Source organism: Corvus kubaryi, unplaced genomic scaffold (assembly GCF_017639235.1).
Source record: "Corvus kubaryi isolate FWS band 111438036 unplaced genomic scaffold, C.kubaryi_AGA036_p1.0 133, whole genome shotgun sequence".
Classification (NCBI taxonomy): Eukaryota; Metazoa; Chordata; class Aves; order Passeriformes; family Corvidae; genus Corvus; species Corvus kubaryi.
Window position 1 is genome coordinate 20,525,560 of NW_024580667.1, and position 23,678 is coordinate 20,549,237.

Sequence of the window (23,678 nt, forward strand, 5' to 3'; positions counted from 1 at the left end):
GAAACAAACCTGGTAATTAAGAGCACTGGGATCTTTAGAGTCTACTGAAGACATCTGTCTTCATTTTAGCAGAAAACTATACATACAATAAAACACTGTTTAGAATAAATTACTTTAAATGGGGAAAATAAGTGCAAAAGTAAACTTAACCAGATGATTCTCCAATTTTTTGTGAATTCTGTTGATGAGTAACTTACACTTAAAGTTTCTGGGCCAATTTCAACCTTTTGTTAGAAAAAAGAAATCTCCAGAAAACTGTAAAAATTTTATATATATATATATATATATACATATTTATATACATATATTCAGGTTAAATTTGATCCTCTGTTGAAGAATTTAAGTGCTGACTGTTTAATAAGCCCACCAGTATTTCACGTCAGACAGAAAATGGATGTAGCTCCAAGGGGTGAAATTGCCGTAGAAACCCTGGCTTAACAGTAGATGTGATTACTCACATAAATGGTAGAAAAGTTAATTTGGCTTTTACTTAAAGTACAAAATATCTCTCTGCACTTTACTAGGTTGCTAATCATCTCGTATGTGGCGGGAGATTCAGTAGTTTCAGCTCCTTATACCATTTAGCTATTACGTCACATAAATCTATCATGATAACAGAGTTCTCCAATTTATGTTTCAAAAGCCACTCTTAGAATCATCCTGATACAATTACTGTAGATGAATTTCCACTCAGGAATGGGTTGTTTCAGAAATTGGTATTGACATACAGACCCCCAGTTGCTGAACCCAGCTCATCTCAGTGTTAGGTCTAGTGGAGGTGATACCGCTCACCGTTGTTCGAACTTGCTCTCTTCACTCAGCTCCCTGTGCTGCCATGTATTTTTCATTGCACTGGTAGACAGCTCTCTCTAGGAAAGTCAGGCAAGGTGAACCCAAAGTGTAGCATAGTTTTCTTCCTCTAGTTCTTTCATTAATCTTAACTCAGAATTACCACTACTCTGAGGTTAAACCTGGCTGTGTGAGATTAGTGACATTTACAATTTCCTTTGATTCCTGGATTTGCACAGTATTTTCTGTAGTTAGTAACTGAAACTGAGTTCTGTCTAAAGCCTACAAGTAACAAATTAAAATTTTCTGAATATGCTAGTTGAGTGCTAATGACCAGAGGATATCAGGAACTTAGTTTTATACAGCTCCTAAGAATGGCAGTTCTATTAGTCTGGCTTCTGGCATCTATTTTATGCAATGTAATATGGGACAGAATGGTGTGTGAATATCTTTCAATGAATTACCCATCACCCAGATGATCTTTGGAACTTTTTTATTCTGTGTATTGGTCTTGTCTATATTCAGTTAGTTTATGACACATCTCTTAGAATCATGGCACAAAGTATATATATATATATATAAATGCACACCTGTATTAGCCCGTTGAACCAGGGAAAGCTGTATTTTTACCAGACCTGAGCAAACAGAACTCTGAATCTGACAATGAGATACCCTGGAGAGAGCTGAATAGGTCCAGAGTGTTTCAAGGTTCTGGATTTTGGACTCAATGATCTTAAATATCTTTTCCAGCCTAGTGATTCTATGAATCTCTGATTTTGATCTGTAACCTGTCTGTGATAATAAGTCTTATGCTTGTCTGATTGTAAGTTTAATCGTTTCTCGAATAGTAGGAAAATGGGTGAGAAAAATTGTTAGAAAAGATGCAGTTTGCACACAGAGATATACAAATCAAGAAAGAATTCTGAAATAAAAAACTTACTACAAATTTTCTGCTGACTGAAATGATAGAAGGAGGCACGTATAAATACCATTTGACAAACAAACTGTATTTGTAATCATAATTGCAGAGAAGTGTAATGTATGGCTTCTGATAGAAATCAGTTTACCAAGCTGGCATTCATTGCAGCTTAGTATTAAACTTACACAGTAATTGCAGTGTTTACTTTGATGCTGGTATGCTGACTCCAGTCTCGTGATCTGTTTTCAACCAAGAAAAGGATTTATGAAGACTAAGAAAAGTGCTAAATACTTGTAAAAATAAGTCTGTGGCCTTTCACTGTAAACATTATTAATGAATATAATAGTGAAAATAGGGAAATATATTATTTAATGGAATAGTTTGTTGAAAAACAATTGGAGACTGTTCTATGTTATTAAAATTTTCCTCATTGAATAAAGGACAGGGAAAGTCTATATGACCTTTCTTTGATATAAATATTGCCACTGTGATCTAGTGGGTGGCATCCCTGCCCATATCAGGGGAGTTGAAACAAGATGGTTTTTAAGGTCCCTTCTAACCCAAGCCTCTCAATAATGATGATGATTCTATGTGTCTTTCCATCAAAATCATTGATAATTTGATTTTATTTTTATATCACTTTTCTGTCTCAAATAGAGATGGCTTAACACTGGTACTGCTAGAGACTGTACATTTTTATCCTAATATTTCCAAGTATTTCTTTGTGTTTGCTTCTGTATAACTCACGTCTTTGGTTTTAGAGAAATCAGATTCATTATCGGAGATGCATCTGTACTTCTCGTAGCTGCAGTCCTTCCCCCATTTTCATCATGGTCTCTGGGATTCCTTTGCCAGTATATTTTCAGCTCTGTTATGTATATTTGCCACATTTCAGACCTAATCCCCTGTTTAAACAGGACTCTTAAGTCAGATAGCAAATAAGAGGAACGGAGGCAGCATCTATTAAAATATGTCCTATAATGAACTGAACTTCAGTGAGTATGTTATGGAATTAGGTTGGCCCCTAAGACAAAACTGGAACAAATGGGAACATCTCAAATTCTTTGGTTATGTAGTTTATTCCGAAGCCTGTTTTTTAAATATGCAATTACAATCTTCTCGAATCTATTCTCATTCCTGCTTCCCATATATATTAGGGGGGAAAGGACTACTTTAAAACATAATTTATTCTATGAGCATCTTTCTTGTCTGCTTGTTTTTATTACCTTTAAAAATGCATTTGTTTTCATTTTGTTAGGAAGTAATGTATTTGAATAAAACCTAACTTTGCAGATCCCTATATGTAAATACAGTGTGGATTTTAGCACTAAGACCCAGTAGGGAGTCTCTTTGTCCTGTTTTGACACACAAACCATGAAAGTATTTAAATCTTCAGATGTCTTTTAGGGACAGCATTTTATACACTGTAAGGTCAGTGTTCCTTCAGCACCCAAGTAACCTGCTTAGATGCAGCCCTTCAATCGAGATCTTGGTGTGCAACCTCTGAGGTTTACTTCAGGTGTGCTAAGTATCCGTGTCCTTGGTGCTTTGTGCCTTATCAGAGGCAAAGGAAGACACTGCAGGGTATTTAGTGTCAGAAGTATTTCACTTGTGACCTTTAATGGAGCTTGATTTTATTGGGAGGGCTGAAGAGATGTGAGAGAAACAGGCACATACATCCATCCTGTTCACATTTTGGACTGTCCTGGAATGTGTTTGGGACAGAAATGGGTCCTGGGGGGGGGGGGGGACAAAACTGGTCTTGCTGAGCATGGGAGAGCAGATGGGGATTCTCCATTACTGAACCCTGTGTGCAGCATCATGTAGCTTGGTGGCTGTGTGAAAAGCAGAACCCTTTTCTTACATTAAAGGAGTGGCAACTATTGATTGTGGATTGTTGATTGCTAAATAGATAACATATATAAATCCATATGAATTTGCTCCATTTATAGTTGCAAGGAGAATATTCTTGCTTTGTAGAAAAAAGTAAGTTACAATAAAGTTTGGTACTGGACCAAATCTCATTCGTGTATTGTATGAGACTTTCTTAGCCCATGAAAGGTGAACAATTGTTATTGATGAATGAATTAATTATATTAATACTTCTAAGAAAAAAATGTCATTCTTAAGTAAATAATATATATATCTATTTCCCAGTATTTCAAAAGTCCCTAGAGTGCCTGGTGGCTTGGGGGGCCTTATCTTTTATTTTTGACCAAGTTAAAAGTGCCTTAAATGGACCTTACTGTTCAGAATTATTTGTTTAATATACACACCTGAATACACATGGTCATACCTGCTTATACAGGAAGAAGAGGGCTTCTTGTAAATCAGCTGATCTGAAACTGATTCATGAAGTAAAATCAGTGTCTATATGAAATAATTTTAAAGCCTATTATCAGTATTTTAACTGGATACTGGTGAAAGTTATAAGCAGGTTCCCAAAGTGCTTTTTATAGTTTAGATCAGATACTGTGGCTCTTAACACAGTAGGCTTTATTTGATGAATCAGCGTTTTAAAAGTGGCAAGTGGAGAAATGCCTTTGAGGCTCATAAACTTCATGACATCTGCCTGTCAGCTAATACCAAAGTAAGTCTGAACACAGAAATACAAAATTGCTTTTAGTTCTAGAAGCAAAGTTCAAACAATTTTTGAAGCCTTTCAGGAAATGGATTGGACCAGTTTGCACTCGCATGCAGACTGGCTTATTGTTTTTACATCTTCAGCAGTGCTCAGTATTTGCTACTTTTTCATCACCATCAGCATTATGCTGCTTATTTCATGTATATTAAGCTTCAAAATTATGCTTTTAGAGTGATAGTTCACAGAATTATGATCTCATGATTCTGTCCTGTAAAAATATCTGACTCATGAGTCAGAAAAACAGTTCAAGGTATCCTGTCTGTATTAATTCTTGTATTGTCATCAGAGGTGTGAAAATTTCTATTTTGAGTCACTCCTGTTGCACATTCATTTTTTTCTTTAATGGAATAATTCTAAATTTATGTTTTTATGTAATTTTAGGAACAGAATGCCTGAGTCTCTGATTTCAACCTATTCCACAGGATTATCAATATAATTAGGAAAAAAACCATACCAGGTTGTAGCCCACCAACATTTGGCATTTTGAGGATAAAGACCAAAATATATTTCTTTGTTTTCCTTTTCATTATATCCACTATTTGTAAAATTTATGTACTTCATAGTACACATAGTCTTTCTTACAGAATTATTTGAAATTTCGTTTTATAAAATATCAAGGCAAAACTACTTACTGGATAACACACAGGCTAATACAAGCTTTCTGTGCTAAAACCAGTTTACAAAACACATACATAACTTGTTATTTTGTTAGTTTAGAAAACTAAAAATAAGAGCTGTGTTCTGGCTGTCATCAAATCTGTCTACAGTGTTTTGTTAATTAATATTATGCTGATACCTCTTGACATTAACAAAGCTATTCATATTTTTTTAAATAGTGCTTTTGGTACTTTATTGCACAAGTTATCTGCACTCAAATGATTAGCAGTAACTCCAGCTCAGTGCTATAGTGTAACAAGGTTCAAAGGATATTAAATGTGTTCAGATTCCAATAGGTTTAAAAACTGGAGACACAGGAAAAAAAGGCAGTAATACATGCCCTTTTTCCCTGAGAGAAAAAAGCCAGAAACTATTCATTATCATGTTCTGTAAATGTTGTTTAGTTCATTGATGTCAACTGTTTTGCTTTGTCTTTATCTCATTCCTGTTTACATATCAAACAGTGCTAAGTGCAAAGCAGCTTTTCCTCACTAACCAGAATACATTGTCCTCCCATATTCACATGAGATATTTAAAGAAATGAAAATGTTTGTTGAAATTTCTTATTCTGTGAGTTTGCAAATGTGGTAGAGATTAGTGGAATTTATTTTTGAAAGGTAATGGCTTGTTTTTTTATACTCAATACCCTTCATTCCAGCAGTTTTGAAAGCATGCTTTTAAAACATATGTAAAACTATGAAGTCATTAATTTTCAGTCTCGCCAAACAAACCTAAATTGCATCTTGGGATTTAGTAAGTAGTCACAGGAATAGCTAAACTCATACAAAAAAATGATATATTTCAGAAAAAGACTTCACAAATATTTAATGTGAGGGCAGTAAACTGACCTAGTTGTAAGAAAACTTTTTTTTAAATGCTTACATTTTGTCTGTAACCAACCCATATCTGAGATATTATCATTTCTACTTGAAGTTAAAGTAAAAACTCATCTGGTAATGTTGAATTTTTAGTGATGACCATTGTGCTTAATCAGGGCTACTACCCTGAACTGGCTGGGAAGGAGTGATGGGGACTGCAAAGGAAAAAGCCATACACCTTTCGCATGATTGTGCAAGTACATGGTTCATTGGGCAGCACTAATAAGGGGAAGGAAGGGATTTAGCTTGTTAATCCATGCTTCTTAATACAGTGTCACATTAAATGACACCCACAACATGCATATTTATTGTGTTAGAGCTGGAACCTGACTATGAAATACTGCTTCATCCTCCTGTGACGTTGGCTCTCTTGAGAATTTTCAAGCAACAAAGCATCAACTAATGAAGATTTTGTAATAACGTTTTGGTTTAGACTTTATGTAATGGCAAGTAGAGCCTAAAGATAAGTCTGTGTGGCTCATTGTGAAGTGTATCAGAGACACCCCAGATGGTGCTGAGCAAAAAGTACCATGGCTGTGATGGGTCAGGGGTTCATCTGAACTAAATAGCTAAATACTGTGTTTTCTGCACTATGCTTAGGTCATACAGTTACAGTTCATGAATGTTTGTGTATCTTTGGAATCTCCATTGCATAGAATAGAAATAAATGTACGATAAGGTTATATTAAGGCCTAGAAATTGTGTAAGCAATGCTTGGGACAGCTTAAAGTGTAGGTTGCCAGTACTACCTATTTCCTCCAGTCTCAGTTATATACCTCTAGTCTTCCTTTCCTTCTTTCTCTGCCTACCAGAGCTCACCATAGGGTATTCACCTAAAACTTTCAGTTATTGACATTTATTTTGATACTAAAATTTCAACTGAAATCAGTGGGACAAAGGATGTGTTTCAAGTTAGTTACACAGAACTGCTTTGCTGAACTGGGACAATACACAGTGGTGAAATAATTCATTATTCTACTTCACAGTACTTGTACACCTGGCAAGAAAAGAAACCAATTTCTTTCTTGTTTTTCCAGTGGCCTAAAATCACTAAATATGATGTCATGATGGGCATTGTCTATGTCTGTTTTTGGAACAATTGATGCAGAATTTTATAGAAGCTGGGACTGAGAGTATACTTATGTGTGCTTGTTAATGACACATTTTAATTAAGGTCAAGCTTCAATAAAAGCCTTTATAGCATTAGAAGTATATAAATGCTTCCAGAAGGCATATATGAATCCATTCAGTCTAACTGATTTACTCTTCTCTAGGTTGTGGGCACAGTATTTCCTACCAGCTGCCTATAAAGCTGACTCATGGAGCAGCTCATGCTCCATAGCAAGTGACAAGTCAGTTCTACACCCTGCCTATCATCACGATTAGAAAGAATTTGGACACCTCTGTGTGAGGGTAGATGTAAGCAGGAAATCATATCCAGGATGAAGGAGATGTTTTGAAGGAGCCTGGTTTCAATTATCTCTTCTAAATTTCTTTAACTGGACAGCATATAATGGTTTTGGAGAACTATTGCATGACAGGTTTCCGTAGGCTTACGGCATTATATATATATAAAAAAAACCCATGGGGTTTTTGTCCTAAAAGTAGAACAGACACATTCTGGCTTGGATAAATAAATATGAAGTATCAGGATCTCAATTTTAATATTTTTCCTTTTTTTATATATTTTGAATAGGTGAAGGAATGTTAGGACTTTTATTTGTATGGCATTTTTGTAAGAGAAATAAGGGCTTTATAGACAAAATCCAGAATTTCTGATTCATACCATGATCGGCAGTGGCTTGCACTGCCTAATTAAGTACTGATAGAGAGTCCTGTACTTAGTGATTGGTTTAAGTATTTATTCTTTGCCCCTTCCATGTAAATTCTTTACCCAATAATTTTGAACTCCTTTTAGCAAAAAAATATACTATATTGTGTGTTCAATTGTGCTAGAATAGGAGTTGATACTATTCTATTTCTCTAGGGGTTAGTTAAGAGGTATCGTACTAATGGCAGAGAAATGACATGTGGGCAAGTGGATCAGCAGAAGAAAGCACCCCATGTTTTAGTTTTAGTTCCTCAGAGGAACCAGTTGGCCGAGTATCTCAAAAAAGAACAGATTATGACATTCAGCTCTTTTCATGCATTTGTTTTCTTTTTTTTTTTCTTTTCCCAACTAAAGGAATATAAACAGAGAAAAATAATATTTTCCTTTGCCCTTGGTTTAAAAAGGGCCTCCAGAGATCTGGTCCAAACCTTTGTATCAAGACAGGATCTACTGTGCAAACAGAGAGTTCCTTTGAAAATCTATTGTCACAGCCACACCAAAGAAAGAAAACGTAACTGATTTGTGAGCTAAAGCCAGGGCACCTTCATCTGTGTTCCCATTCATGTTCCCAGTTCTTATCAGGACCATGATTCTATCATTACCAGATCTTTAAACTTGTGATTTTCTGTCTGGGGATAGTATTTGGAATAAGCAAAGTTTCTGTGGTGACTTCCAGCCCCATCTTTTTTTTCACTTCATAAGTGACAAAGCATAAGAACTAAAGTCTAAGTAAAGTAAGCTTGAGTTCATTTACCGTACACCTTTACCCAGAAGCCCAGTAGAATAAAGATCTTATCCTCCCTGAGTGATTATGTGCAAGAAAGGATTGTTTTTCAGTCATCCTGGTAGCCTTATTAATAAATGATTTCACGTGGAAGGTACAAACCATTTACTGTCTAGATATGAAATCTAAGTTGTATTGGCTTGGAGATGTTGTGGTGTCATAGCATGTGTACTGACAACTATTTTGATCCAGCATGCATGAGATATCTTCATCAATTCCAAGAGTTTGGTCCTGTGCCCCAGCTTTTTTTTAAAACAACTGCTGGGAATTTTCTGACTCACCAGCAATACTATTTCTGCAGGTATTTTGAAGGTATAAAAAAAATCCTAAAAGTGGTTTTATTTGGTTTCTAGCTCATAAAAGGTAATGAAAGTGTCTGGAAAATTCCTGATGATAAATTGTTCATATCAGTTTTTCTTAAAAGTTGAGGTTAATTTCTATAAAATTTTAGTTTTCTAAAATTTTAAAAAAGGAAGGTGATTTAGAATTTGGTGTCAAAATATTTATTTTCAAGATCAGAAGACATTTTCCTTCTCAAAAAATAATAATGCTGTGCTTTTTTAACTACTAGCTAAACTAGTGGAAACGGTTGCTGACCTGAGCAGAGGGGCAGAAATATTATCTTCCTATTTTGACTCATCCTTTGGTAGGGGTCTGGTGTTTAAGATTGTTCTGATTTTAGAACACTGTCATCCCTTCAGATATTGAACAATGTAAATTAATGATCAAATTTTACTCGTCGTCAGATATCTTATGGCTCTAACACCTGTAGTCAATCAATTTTTGCATTTTAGGGACTACTTAAAGGTCCAGGTAATGTCTGCAACAATTAAAGACCTATATTTGCTTGATCTCCCACCTTTCTGGGGCCAAAATTACTGATTTTATGTGAGATTAAAAAAAAAAACCCAACAGATTCCATCTTATCTGAGAAATAAATTTAATGTGTTTCACAGGATCACAGAAAAATTCATTTTGGCAGGGACTTCAGGGGTCTCTACTGTACTGCCTGCCCCAAGCTGGACCAGCTGACAGATCAGATCAGGTTGTTCAGAGATGTTTCAAGTCAGGTCTTGAAAACATCCAGGTATAGTCCTCCAGACTGTAGGAATTTTCTTCTTTGCACTATCTTTCTCAGTCTTTTATTTTACAGACATTTAATGAACTGTTTTGCTCTTAAGTCTATTTTCTGATACATATTTTCTGCTGCTTTCCTCTGGGTTTTCTCTTAACTGATCCTGATTTTCCTGAAATGGGATGCCCCAAATCACACAGAATAGTCCAGTTCAAGCTTTAACTGTGCTAATTATTTCATAATTCTTATGTTGGCCTTTGTAAATAAGGGTGTTATATACAGTGATTAATTTTTTGCATTATCAAGGCATACTTGACTCATTTGGTTTCTACTAGATGCTGTTTTGATGATTCACTGCTTAATCAGCCTCACCTGCCTCGAATTTGTCCATTCAGTTATCCCTTTGTCCTATTCTATAATTGTTTGCTGTTGAATTGTATCTTTTTAATAGTCATTTCTGTTTGGCCTAATTCCTGGACAAAACATGCTTTCATCTGATCTCTCTCACTTTTTCTGACCAATAAAGTAGGATATCCTTATTCAGCCCCTTGCTTTTCTGTGGAGTTTTGGTTGTTTGTTTTTGGTTGAATTTTTTGGTTTTTGTTTTTTTTCTTTATTAAATATATGTTCTCTGTTTCTGATCTGAGCATAGACCAGAAGCTTCAGAATACTCTGAGACCTCAAATGGACAAATTGTTCTGAGTATAAACAATTAGGAAATGAAGCTGTTAGTCTATAACCAGAGGGGTTTTATACTGAAGATCTTAACTGTGGTCGCTCAAATCCTTATTACCACAAACAGCATTTACTTCACTATCATCTATAATAAGTTTCAAGACTAACTGATTTTGTACAGTTTCCCTTACATCAAACCTGCTATAGACCAGAAAGCTGTACAACAAAATGCAGATGTGTCAGCACTCATCCTCTATCAAGAAAGGAGTCAAGTGGGAAGCAGCTAGATGCTAGCTTAAAAACAGCCCCATCCCCCTTTTTTTCATTGTAGGGCTTTATCCTAAAATTTTAGTGACTTAGAACCACTTAATAATATAATCCTACCAAGAGTTCTTTAATTTTTCATGACAAAATGTATTTACTTCAGGAAAGCCCTCTGAAATGAAGCGTCCATCTGGCAAATCCATGCTTCCTCTTACATCTTTTATTGAAACCCAACTCTTAACTGTCCAGACAAAAGGGAATTTCTGATGAAGTGGTCACAACCTACTAATTTCTTTGAGGCAGTTTCACTGTCAGATATGACTTGAATGACTGTAACAAACTAGATATTTCTGTATCATACAGAGCAATATGTATATAGGTGTGTGGCATAAAAGGGCTGCTCTTACAGAATATTTGAACATTTCAGGTGTCAGATTCTACAAATGCAAACTGGTTAGGATAGTGTTTTGATAATGTTTTACTTACTCTCTTGGTGAAATATCAAAGTTTATTATCAGATTTCAAACTTGTTTATTTTTATCTTTTCACAGATTTTATCTAAATGTAGCAGTTCTAAGAATAAACAGAAATTGCATGAATTGTTTAGGTTGAATAAGGCAGATTACTTTGATACTAAATGCTCTTGAGTTATAGTTCAAAAGAAAATAAATTAATGCAAATAAGGTATTGTTTTCCTGAAAACTGGTAGTCAAAACTTTTCTTTTTAGTCTTTGCTTGTCTTAGCTAGTTGTAGCTTTAGTCTCATTATTTGCTCAATCATCTAAGCAGAGGATTACTTACTTGAACAAAGTTTTTAACTGGTGGGGTTATGTAAGAAATTTTGAAATATGCTTATATCACAAAAGTTCAGTATTTTTCAGGTAAGCTGACAAACATATTTCTTCTTCCTATTAGAGATCTGTGTACCAAATATATAAGTTGAATAATTGTGATGAGTGTAACAATTATAATGAGAATGATAAGGTAAAAAGGTAAGGTAATTATGGAATTATATGGGTGGTTAATGTTTAAGAAACTAATGTCATACTAAGTACTTTTTTATACTCTTGGTTGTAGCAGTTGCACACCTACCTGAAAATTTGATCTATGTTGTCATTATAATAATGGTTCAAAAATTGTATATTATGATAGGCAATATACTAAAAAATTACCACCATTGACTTTTTCTTCTAAATAGTATTATTTTCCTTTAGAGACTAGAATAGATGAGATTGTTACAATGCTGCAAATTAGAACTACTAGAAAAAAAAAGCAGAAAGAAAACCAATATAGTCTCTTTTACATTTCTCGAGAAATTCTCTATCCAATGCAGCATTGTGTTTTACTGAAAGTGACTATATTACAATTAGATTAGTTTATCTTTAGGAACAGACATTTTGTGAATCAGTGAGTTTCTTCTTTTTTGAAAAAAGAATCACTGATCTTGTCTTTAAAACTTTTTTTTGTGTGCTGATAAACTTTCTGTTAAAAGTACTAGTCCAATGCAAATGCCAGCATGGGGTAGGATTTAAAAAAATAGTTACACAGTCAGCAGAAGGAGGTTAATTACTAGAACTGCATAAACTCTTTGGTTTGTCACTTTGCCAGAGATATAAATATCATCTGTCTGAGTAGCTGCTTTCAATTAAAAGGCTCAACTTCATCCAAAATCTGAGAATCTAAAACTATGGTAAAGTAATGTGAATGTGCATTTGCAGAGTGAATTTGTACAGAGATATGGCAGTAAGGCTACTAAAACCACACTAAGTAAGCATGAAACTGGTGCACAGCCTGTGTGCATCAGCTCTGGATTGTGTAGCTGTAGTACCTCTTTTACTAAAATTATCAGCAACAAAGAACTCAGGAGTCACTGGGTCTGGTTTACATTTGACCACAGACTATCTGGTTGGAAACTTACGGGAGCATTGCACACACTCAAGTAACATTGTAGGCTTTCATGGCTATAGTTCACAATAGCAAAAACCTAAGTAAAATCTCCACGGTAGGTTCAAAATATGTTTTAAGCAGTTTAGTTCCTCTTCCTCAGTGGCCATTCTGCCCAGGCCACTTGAATGTTGAAAGACAAAAATGCACTATAGATATAGATATAGATAGACAAAAGATACACATCCTGGAAAGAGGTTTACATTTTATGGCAAAGTGATGCATCTGGAACCAAGGAATGTTTATTATTCTTAGGACTTCTGCACTGTGACACATCTCTTTCCCCTTTCCTTATTTTTGCAGGAGAGGGGACAAATTAAGAATTGTTCTGACACAAATGGTGTCTCAAACCCTTGTAGTCCTCAACACCTTTAAGGTGGAAAGAAGGAGATGCCAGGGAACTGTTTTAGAAGAAAAAAATTGCTATCTAAAGATTGCTGTGTTTCTGAGGCAGAATGAACTTAATAATTAGGACAATGTGTTTCTTTGTATGGCTAGAATATATTATGTTACATGGTGTGTTTCCTACCTTTTGTAAGGGTTGTATGATATCCATTAGCAGTTCCAAGTACTCCATACAATTAATTCATCCTTAATATGAGTATACTCTATATTATAAACATGTAACAGTCAAATGTGCAAATCTTCAAAGCAATTTTTCATATTTCATTAGTCCTTCAATAATTTGGAAAATGAGTGGGCCTCATGACATGTTATAAAATAATTTAATTGCTTTTAGACTGGGGAAACTAAATTGAAGTGCACCTTAGAAAATGTCCAACTGCATCCCTTTCCAAGAGCACCAGCACATCTGCTGATTAAGTCTTCAGGACGTGTATTGCTGGGAAAGTCAGATTCTCTTCCAACAGGCAAGTCCCAGCAGGTGCTGCAGTTTATGGATGGTTTGTTAGAGCCATAGGCACCTGGTTTGGCAGGTACCCATTTTGCCCCCTGCTGTATCAGCAAGCACTGTGCTGAAGGCAAGAACTGACATGAGCTGTTTCATGCCACAGCTCAGCTCTTTCCTCTCAGAGTGAACGTTCTGCACCACTGTGCTGTGCTGCAGCCTGCTTTCATGAGTGTTGGTCGTGCTCACACAGCTTTTTGCAGCAACGGTTCCCGCTAGCATTTCAACTGTGCTAAAAAAGTGCTGGTTAAATGGGGTTACTTAAAAAGGAGAAGTGTGGGGTATTCTCTTCACAGGACAGGAAAGACTACTCCCTGCTCAGTACAGAGAGAGAGACAAAGAGTTATTTAGGGAGAAAACCATTGAGGAGGAGGCTTTTTTTGCAGAAACGGCCATATGCTTCCAACTCCTACAACATTCAACAATAGAATATTTTGACAGCAGAGTGTCTGCTGCTGTAAATTTCCTAATTATGGATCAAAAATGCCACCAACACATGATGCATAACATGTTACTGGCATAAACTCATGCAGCAGTTCAGAAGAGTGCAAAATTTTCTGATGGATTAACCTTTACATCAATAGGTTCTATGCCAGATTCAGTATCAGATGTATTCTAGGCTCCTTTTGAACCTGTAGGCAGTGTAAAAAACCCCAGGAAAAAACCAACTTAAAGCTGGCTATACTTTGTATCATCTGCTCTAGCTGATTTGACAGGTGTGCTATGATTTGTACCTACCTCAATCTGACAAAATTAATGTTTTAGTAACCTTGAGGAACCAGTGCTAAGCTCTGGCAGTGATGCTAGCAGACCCAAGTTCTCAGTGGTTGTGTGAACCACCAGTTTCATCCACTGATGTGAGAGGCTTGTTCATACTTGAGGTGTCTGCTGAGTTAGTCCTCCTGCAGGTGCAAAAGGTACTTATGCGCCCAGGCACACGTTTTTAACCCCATCATTATTCTTCTGCCCACCTACTGGGGTAACTTATGCCATTATGACTGCAAGGGAAGTCCACACTGGTAAATCTGGTATGGAGCTGCTAAAAATGCACTTTTTATTTCATTTTGCGTACTACTTAAACCTCATTATCAGTTAGAAAAGTGCAAATATTAATAATTCTTCCTACACACATTCATGTAAAAGGCCACCCTTATAAGAACTACCACCCCTACTAGAGAGTTGCCAGACCTTCTGTGGTAACAGGAGTTAATTTTGAAACTGTCTCCTCTATAGTGCTACTGGAACATGATTGTAAACAAGAATTGTCAAAAATTAAACCAGTATTGTTTGCCATACTTAAGTGAAAGATCATGGACTGAACATTAGTAGAGAGCAGAATAATTGTGGGGAATTTTTGTTGTAATTGTGGTGAAGGGTGGGGGCTGGAGTAATTGTCCACCTTTGCTGGTGTAGTGACGATGTTATTTGGATAGAGATGTGGAGAGTTCTTTTGTTTATCTAAGTGACAGTTGTGAAGATTGCAGATTGTGTGATGAATTTGTATTTTAATGACAATGATAATTTAATGAAAATGATAAAAGAAAAAATCTTACATTCTCAGTATGATGTAATTCAAAGTCAGATCCTGTAAGATATTCAGACGCCTCATTCTTAGTGATTTCAGCTCTGTGGAGATACCTGAATAGTTTTAAAAATACAGACTTCAAGAGGCTCAAAATAAATGGTTGTAAAGGCTAGATTGCTGCACTTTTCAATAATCTGTTTTGCTATAGTTTTTGATTAATTTTTTTATTACTCTTAATGTTGCTTCTGGATTTTTCTTTGCTGAGTTAGCTGCTGCACTAGGTGTCTCTCTTTCTGTCTTCTAATCAGTCTTTGGGAAGGTACATAGAATTTCCTTTTGCTTCCCAGTGTGCAAAGCACTACAGCCTTAAGGGCTGTACACTTACTATTCTGTGTACTCTGTTACTCCTTCATTCTGAGAGATGCTGAGTACACCTATCACCCATTCAACTGCTGAGGGAAGGAACTGTCATTGTGGCAGTTAAGGGCTGATCTATTGCCTAGCCAGCAAGAGAGGAATTTAAAGCAGTCAGAGTTACCAGAAGTTCTTCTCAAATCTTCCTTCTGAAGGGGAATCTCTGGTAGTTCAAGAATGGCAAAACTGTCAGTGGTACAAAATCCAATCTGAACTTCTAGCTTACATGTAGGGATAAAGTTGGGGTTGGGGGGAGTCTTATGCAAAAGTTTAAGAAAGAAATACACAATATTCTGTCACTGGTACTGTTCCCTCCAAAGGCTGAGAAAAATCTGCAATAAACCAGATTAGAAATGTAAAGTTGGAGTTTAACTTCAAAAATTTGATCATGCACCTGCCTTGTAAATACCCTATATGCTGTTTTTCCTCTGTGCAGGTATCTAAGCCAGAGTGTATCAGAAGAGAGAATGTTAGCAGCCAACCCTCAAAACAGGGAGAAATTAACCATACTAAAACAAGCTCTAGGTGCTCTGGGATTCAACAGCCTGGTAAGTTCCATGAGCTTATGTTATTTGTGGCTAAAAGAATTAGTTGAAAGCAGGTCATAAGTAACTCTCACAGATAACTTTCTGTGGGGAAAGAGACGCCTTTCCTCTTTTTTTCTTTTTTCTTTTTTTTCCTGTTGGTTAAGACCTTGAAAAAAATACAGCACTAGTTTACTCCAGGGAAATTACTGTAATCACATTTAATTAGATACAGAACCAACAATGTAAATCTTTTTCGTTCTTAAAGATTCACAAAACAGCTTCAAGGTATAATACTCTGAACAATTAAATTACATAGATAAAAAGAAGCAATCAAATCCCGTATGACAGACACCTCATAAAAGCCACAGAAATTTTTTCCTCTTCTGGATTATCTCCCCATCCTTTTTAATTTTGTGAAATGCACATATGCTCACCTGAAAAGAAGTAAATACCTATTTAGGCAAAGAAAATAAGAGCTGGGTAACTTGAAAGAGCTGACTTATTTCCCTGAAAGCAACAAGAAGATAGGCCTGCTGTTTGCCTTTAATCCTACGAAGTTAATGAAGAAGATAATTTGGAAAATTAATCAAGAAGAGGTTCTGGAGGACAGAGGTGTGATGGAAATCAGAAGAAATAGAAGGATGCATACAAGAACTCATGTAAACTGTGGATCCCTTTGGGATACTAGAATGCTTAACAAACTCCCCATATTTCTTACATATGTATATGCTACCTAGCACACTGTAGCTGGAACACTTCTGCAAGAGAAATGCATAAGCAACAGTAGTTTTAGAAGGAGGTAAAAACTTCCCCCTGTAGTATATCATTAGAAAAAAGGGACAAAAATTAATGTAACTCTGTTAGGTCATCATCAAAAATGACAGATAGGCAGGAGTTGTAATAAAAAAGGATCAAGGGCTATCAGCAAAAATTTCTGAATTTGTTGAAGCTTTTATTTAGGTGTGAGTTAGACTTCTGTGGTGGTGGTGGTACATCATGGAGCTGTTTGGCATTCCCTAGTTAAGGTAGTAACAAATGTCACCTTTCAATGTAACGAAGAGTAGGGTTCATTTTCATGAATGTTCATGAGGCCATGTACAAAATTGAATACATATGGCTATATTTGACAGTATTATTCCTCACTCTTAGTTGCTCAAGCTCTGTACCAGTAGATTTCAATGGCAAAAATGTCCAGACACTTCTGGGTTTAGCCCAGTGTTCACAATTCGGTGGATCTCTCTTGCTCTTTCATTAATGTTTCTGTTCTGTTGAGGAAGAAGTTCAGCCCATAAGTAAATAATTGAATGCAAAATGAATCATGATTTAGAAGCCTGTGGTAACTGTCTGAGAATGCTTCATATACAGTATTCTTTTGAGTCCAATACTTCACTTTGCTCAGAGTTCTTGAAAAGAAGTTATGCCGCAGAAAAGTGTAAACCATCTTGAAGGCTCCTCTGTATTCAGGCAGCATTAGAATAATATTTAGGGGGTGAGAAATCTGTGGAACTCTCAAGTACTTCAGGCTCATCTCCTGTGTCGAATGTTAGAGGGCAATATGCAGAAAAAACACATTCCTAAAATTGCTGCCCATTACTTCTGAGGTACATGGAAAGATCTGTATGTATCATTCCTTGACTACCTAGCCACATTTAATGATACAGTAGATAATCTTTTTGAAGAACTACATAAAAATTCCGTAGCAGTCATTAATGGTATTGTCCAAAGCATGTTAATGTTCATTAAAAACAATTACTGTTTTAAAGGTGGGGGAACATGCATTTACACAATAAAAAAGTGCTTGAGAATCTGGAATGTGAAGTATACCTGAGACCTTACCAAAATCAGCAGAATCAACAGCTGTCCCAGCCCACTGCCATTCAGTGATGTACAGTCATCCCCAAACCAGTTCTGAATGAGTTAACCTACAAGCAAGGAGAGTGCAGTGCTAGTGTGCCACTTCATCTTGCCTGGGATACCATTCCAAGAAGCAGGGTATAGCACCCTAGTTTGATGCTATATTAGCATAACTTCTATTTTAAGAGTTATCTTGTTCAGACTTTGCCTGTATATATTGGGTTTTTCTGAATCTTCAGCTTTGGTACTGTGTAAGACTAAAATACACAAAATTGCCCTATAGACATCTATCTCATACTGCAAGAGATTGATGTTGTCTTAAAATGTAGTTTAGAGGCTCAAATGTGCTTAAATAGCATTGGAGGTGCCACAGTCTATCCTAGAAAGAATGTAAGCTTTTTTAATGCCTTTTGATGATTGGCATGTTTATTAGGGAAAGGAACATGAAGAAAAGAAGAAGAAAACTTGAGAATAAAGAGGATGTATTAGCTAAGTATTTCATTAGTAGTGTATTTATAATCTTAGTCTGCAGATTCTGATAAGTGAGGGTTCTCACTGTCAGTTCTGCAGTTTCATCAGAATCAGATTCCAAATACTATTTTTCAAAAATATTTCAAGAATCATCAATTAACTTTGCTGTGCACAATGGCATGTGATATTATAGTGCATATCAGGTTTCCTGTTTTACAATTTTAAGAAGCACCATTGTTATAAAACTGACCTTAAAAAAATCTTCCAAAAACACACAATGCTTTCCATATTTTAAGATTTAAGGGTCATATTTAATGGATCATATTTTTCCTTGAATTTAAAAATATTTTTTAAAACAATTAACCAACCAAAACAACCAAAGAAAGTTAATTTTCTTCTTGTTGTGCTAAAAATGAGGCCAGGAAAAATCTGCCCCTAAAGATAAGTGCTTCACAATCTGAAACATTGCAAAAGATTATGCAATCCTGGAGGGAAAGTGTGAAGGTAAGGAAGGTTGCTTGTGTTTCTTTCAGACCTTAATTGCAGCTTTTAGTACCAGGAACCTCTTTTAGTTTAGAACTAAACACTTTGTTTGTGAATTCACTTGGTTGACACAAAAAATCCCTTGCTATTCCCAGATACATAAATAGTCTCAATGGAAATTCTCTATGGACAAGATATGTTTTATTTCTTGTAGAAATAATGCATCCATTAAAGATATTTCTGTATTGTTACCACATTCTGAAAAACATTCTTAACCTAGCGGTTAAGGTGACTTACATTAAAACAAAGGAAATAAAAACTAATTTTGTTGGTTCATGTCCTAGCTAGGTTCCAGTTTGATTTTAGATTTCCTGTTAATAATTCACACATGAATACTTTTCAAATTATCAAATGCCACTGATAGAAACTAAAAGAATTTGTGTTTTTATAAAGCATTGCCTTTCACTGGTGTGCCCAACAAATCTTTTCTTTATCTTTAATTCTGCAAAAAATGTATGCAGGAGGTGGAGAACCTGTTTGTAATTCTCTCAGCAATTCTGCATCTTGGAGACATTCGCTTTACAGCTCTGACAGACGCTGAGACAGCATTCGTGTCAGACCTGCAGCTACTGGAACAAGGTCAGTAGGATGTGACCTTGGAGCATCGCCTGCTCGGTCCCACAGCAGGGAAGTTGCACTGTTCCACCGACAGATGGAAACACATATCCAGGGAGACAAAAAAAATGCCTTCTGAAAATTCATAAGTTAGTGTGGGAAGACAGTATCCAATTGACTTGGATGTTTTATAAATTACAGATTTTTATGGAATGAAATAAAATGCCAGTATTTCAAATTATCTAATTAAGTGTCATATTTAATGCTATTATTTGCCAGAAGAAAATGTACAGTGTACTTCGTGCAGTCTTCTTTTAAAATGCTTCTGCAGCTCTTGTCAACAGCTGAACAATTTGCCTTGAATTGAATTCCTTACATTCAAAATCTATGTCTTAAAAGGGTCTCGTTTCAGTGCTTCGAAGTTTGCCCTCTTGGTCGCTAACAAATGTCTTCCAAGTGGCTTATGGATACAGAATGTCAATAAGTGGCATACCTTAACTCTAATATGGGGGAGTCCTGAGTAATCTTTGAAGGGGATAGAAAGCGATAATGTAATATACAGATATATTAAAACTTCACAAAGTACTGATTACAGTAATCCAATTGAACGTGTTCATTAATTTTGATTACTCCTATGACAGCACCCTTTTCTTTAATGTTTGGATTCTTTCACTATTCAAAAAGAAATATACAGAAGAAAGTCTGCTGTAAAAAATGAAATGTGTCATATAGCATAAATTAGTCTTTGTTTACATTTTCTTTTCATTTCAGTGGCAGGGATGCTGCAGGTTTCACCAGATGAGCTTGCTTCAGCCTTAACAACTGATGTTCAGTATTTTAAAGGTGATCTTTTCTAAGTTTACATTCTTATAGATCAGACTCGGTGGCATTTTGATCCTTCTGATTTAAAAAATTTAAAAGCTGGTGATTTTTGTTCCTTATTCCTTGTATGGTCCTGTAAACATTCCCTCTGAGGAATATGTAGGCTTATCTGCCAGGCAGTAAATCAGACTGGGCCACCAAATTAAAAATGCCTTTGTAATATGGAACAAAGCAGTTCCACACTGTGATGCTGATGAGCTCCTAACTTGATCAATGTTACAAAAGTGTGTCAAGATAACAGATTAGATATTAATAGATAATATTAGTAAGAACTGTAATCAACTGGAGTGTCTTGGGAAAAAACATCTGAAAAAATATTTTCAGTAAAATACTGGTTCTATGTGGTACTCATACTCTATGTGGTACTTTATACTTTTTGAACAAAGTATAAAGGCATGTATTTCCAAACTAAAAATGTTTTGAGTGTTGACAGTCTTCTCCTCTTGCACTGGAGGCTTCAGAAAAAAGCTAACACCATGTAAATGTTTGGCAAAGGAGAAGTAGCTAAATTTATTGTAACTAAAATTACTTAAGGCAAAGTTTACAACACACTTTCATCTCTATTTTCTGCTTTTTCTTTTAGGAGACACAATTGTTCGGAGGCACACTATAGAGATTGCAGATTTTTACCGGGATCTCTTGGCGAAATCTCTATATGGTCGTTTATTTAGCTTTTTAGTCAACACAATCAACTGCTACCTTCAAAATCAAGATGAGAGTGGCAGGTAGGAGTGCCATTGGAAACTATTAGGTGTTCCATTATCTGTTCAAATTCAGAACCATAAAAGAAACAGGATTCCATTAAATGGTGGAATTTAATGCACACTGATAATGTTTTAAAGCATTTTATAATAGCATGACAGTGATACTTGGGTCTTTAAAGCACTGGCCATTCCTTCTAGTTGTTTCTACTGTAACATATTTGTTTATTTCTTTGCTTATATAGGGGGCCTTAGATTTTGCAGTAATCTAGATTGGTGGTTACAATTAGTAGCCTTTTAGGACTTGACAACACAGAATGAGCTATGTCTTTCAATATGCAAAATGCTGCTTGTTGCTTTTTTAATGCAGAACATACTTGTTTGTTACAGCGGGGATTACCGTAACAAAAATATATCAAACCAGGAGTCCCGTGGAAAAGAAGTATATATGGACAGATTCGTGGTAGATGTTTCAGAAATGTTTATTTCTCCAGCCGCATGGCCGGGGCTCAGCTCAGGAACTCTGCAGTCACGGGACCCGAGGGTCCTTGGCCACACGGGAACACAAACCAACCAATGGGGAATGAAGCTGACCAGGGGCAGGGAAACCCCGTGTCTCCCCCCCAGGGCCTATCTCCCAGGGCTCCATGGCAGGGGGGGAGACCCCAACACTTGTTCTTCCCAAAACAGTGACCTTAGCACGGGGTATTAAAAACACAATTTTATTCAAAGGCCTTCAAATGAACGTTTAAACTTAACTGAATTAAATGTTCTAAGAATGTTCTCTAGGTTAGCATCTTCTAAATGCGGTGCTGTTGCTATCCAGTGTGGTTTCTTGGAAAAATGAATGCTAATTAATGTGCATCAGTGGAGCAGTCCAGAAACAAATTAAAGGAACAACAAAAAAGAGGAGATCTCAGTAGAATCAAAGTAACAAACTAAGACAGTAGACATAATTAGATGATCATATGCATGTGACTTAATCAAAGTTCAACAGCTCATATGCTCAGCTGAGCTTTCTTACGAACGTGAAATACGAATGGTTCGGAATTCTTGGTAAATGGTAATCCACTAATGACAGACTTTCATAAGTAAGTTTTCTTTATATCGTATCTCCATGGCTGCATAGGACAAATTCTTACTCTTTTGGAGTTCAGGGACTTCAGAATCTTATTTTTATTCTTATTCATAGACCAATCAGTGACAAATCACATTTCTGTTCTGTGGGTGTAGCTAAGAGAAAAAGGTTCCATGCCTGAGTAACTCAGCTTTCTACACCTAAAATCTGTCATTATACATACGCCACTAGAGTGTGTGGTGTATATACACTGCTGACTTCCTGCTGAAGGCAATCAGAAGTAACATGGAATGATTTTGCTTGTCTGTTTGTGACACTAAGCTAGAGCAATTTTCCAATCCACGTCCTAATTTGTCATACTCTGTTCATAATAAGGAAAGGCATGAGGTCACAATTCTTCCTCATTCATTCCTGGGACATATGGAACAGAGGCTTAGCTCAGTGCATGTCTGTGACAGACAACAATCTAGCTCAGGCATTTCTAACTAGTGAGTTTTTTTTGTAGTGGTTGTTGAGAGAGAAATTTAGAATTGGTATATTAAAAATATATTAAAATTATTTGAAATAATTTTTCAGTCTGTAATTTTAAAATTTTATATCTCACAGTCTTTCAGAATAGGTGTTGTGTATCTCTGTTGCTAATATAAACCTATGATTTCTAGATATCGTAGGATCTTCAAATAATGAAAGTCAAAGTTGTTTGTGTATTACCTTGTACTCTCCTTTTAGTGCAATCTCTAGGTAGAAGAAGTGACTTCTACCTTGTGAAAATATTTCTCAGTGAAACTATTTCTACCTGTGAAGTAACTTGAAGACTCTGTGAGGTTGTAAGTTACAGCTAAAACAGGACAGCTGTTTGATGTATCAGAAGTGAGGAATTTGCTATAGTCTACTGTGGCCACATATTATACCTGTGCTTGAAAATGGGCAGTTCTTCATTTAGGCTGGTTATAGAAAGCTAACCAGCTCAGGATTAATTGGCAGTACTGACAAGATATACTAAATTTTATCAGGCCAAAATCAGCTTCATTCCCTTTCCAAACTTGAAGCTAAGTAGCTTATTTTAAGTGAAAATTAAGTTGATCATCCTACACTAATATTTGAACCTCAGTTAATGTGGCCCACACCCTTTTTTTTTTTTTTTTTGGTCCATCCTAATCATATTGCTTAACTTGGAGGAATAAATCAAGGCATAGAACAGTTCTAGGTGCAAACTGGATTACTGCAATGAATTTGTGATTTGTGGGTCAGATTTACTTCAAATACATCTGAGTAACTATCAATTAGCAGCATTGTATCTCCAATTTGGTGCAGTTTTAATAAACCTCTGCTTAAAGATCCACCAAAAACATTAACTTACATGACTAGATAAGTCTGATACATTCCAGGCCACACTGTGTTCCCAGGTTGGAAACTGACAGAATTACTGCTTATCAGATGGAATGAAGCCTTGATCAGAAACCTGGAATAAGTTTTCTAAATCAGTTTTCTTGTTTTGTTGTGAGGCAGTTTAGCTGCATTTCCATCACACTTCAGGGAGAATTTATGAAGCAATAAAATTAGATTTATTGGCTTAGTAACTCTAAAAGAAGCATTTGATCTTAGCATTTTTGAGGAAACTGGTTATCTCTGTTTAACTTTTATGGTGAAAATACTTGATTTTGGTATTTAATATTGATTTATATTTACTATGAAATAGTTTGTGACAGATTTCAGTCAAAATAAAAGCAATAATTATCATTAAATCTAAGCGAAGGAAGA

At 35.8% G+C, this 23,678-nt stretch overlaps 1 protein-coding gene across 6 annotated transcripts in view; it reads left to right on the top strand.

The window, feature by feature from the left end:
- The window catches only part of MYO16 (myosin XVI), a 367,375-nt gene that overhangs the window by 231,046 nt on the left and 112,651 nt on the right, over window positions 1-23,678 (top strand). For all 6 annotated transcript variants that reach the window (XM_042038442.1, XM_042038458.1, XM_042038424.1 and 3 more), the window contains exons 17-20: window positions 15,743-15,854; window positions 19,163-19,280; window positions 20,028-20,099; window positions 20,722-20,863. In XM_042038442.1, coding sequence (XP_041894376.1) covers window positions 15,743-15,854; window positions 19,163-19,280; window positions 20,028-20,099; window positions 20,722-20,863 — 444 coding nt within the window. The remainder of the gene's footprint in view (window positions 1-15,742; window positions 15,855-19,162; window positions 19,281-20,027; window positions 20,100-20,721; window positions 20,864-23,678) is intronic.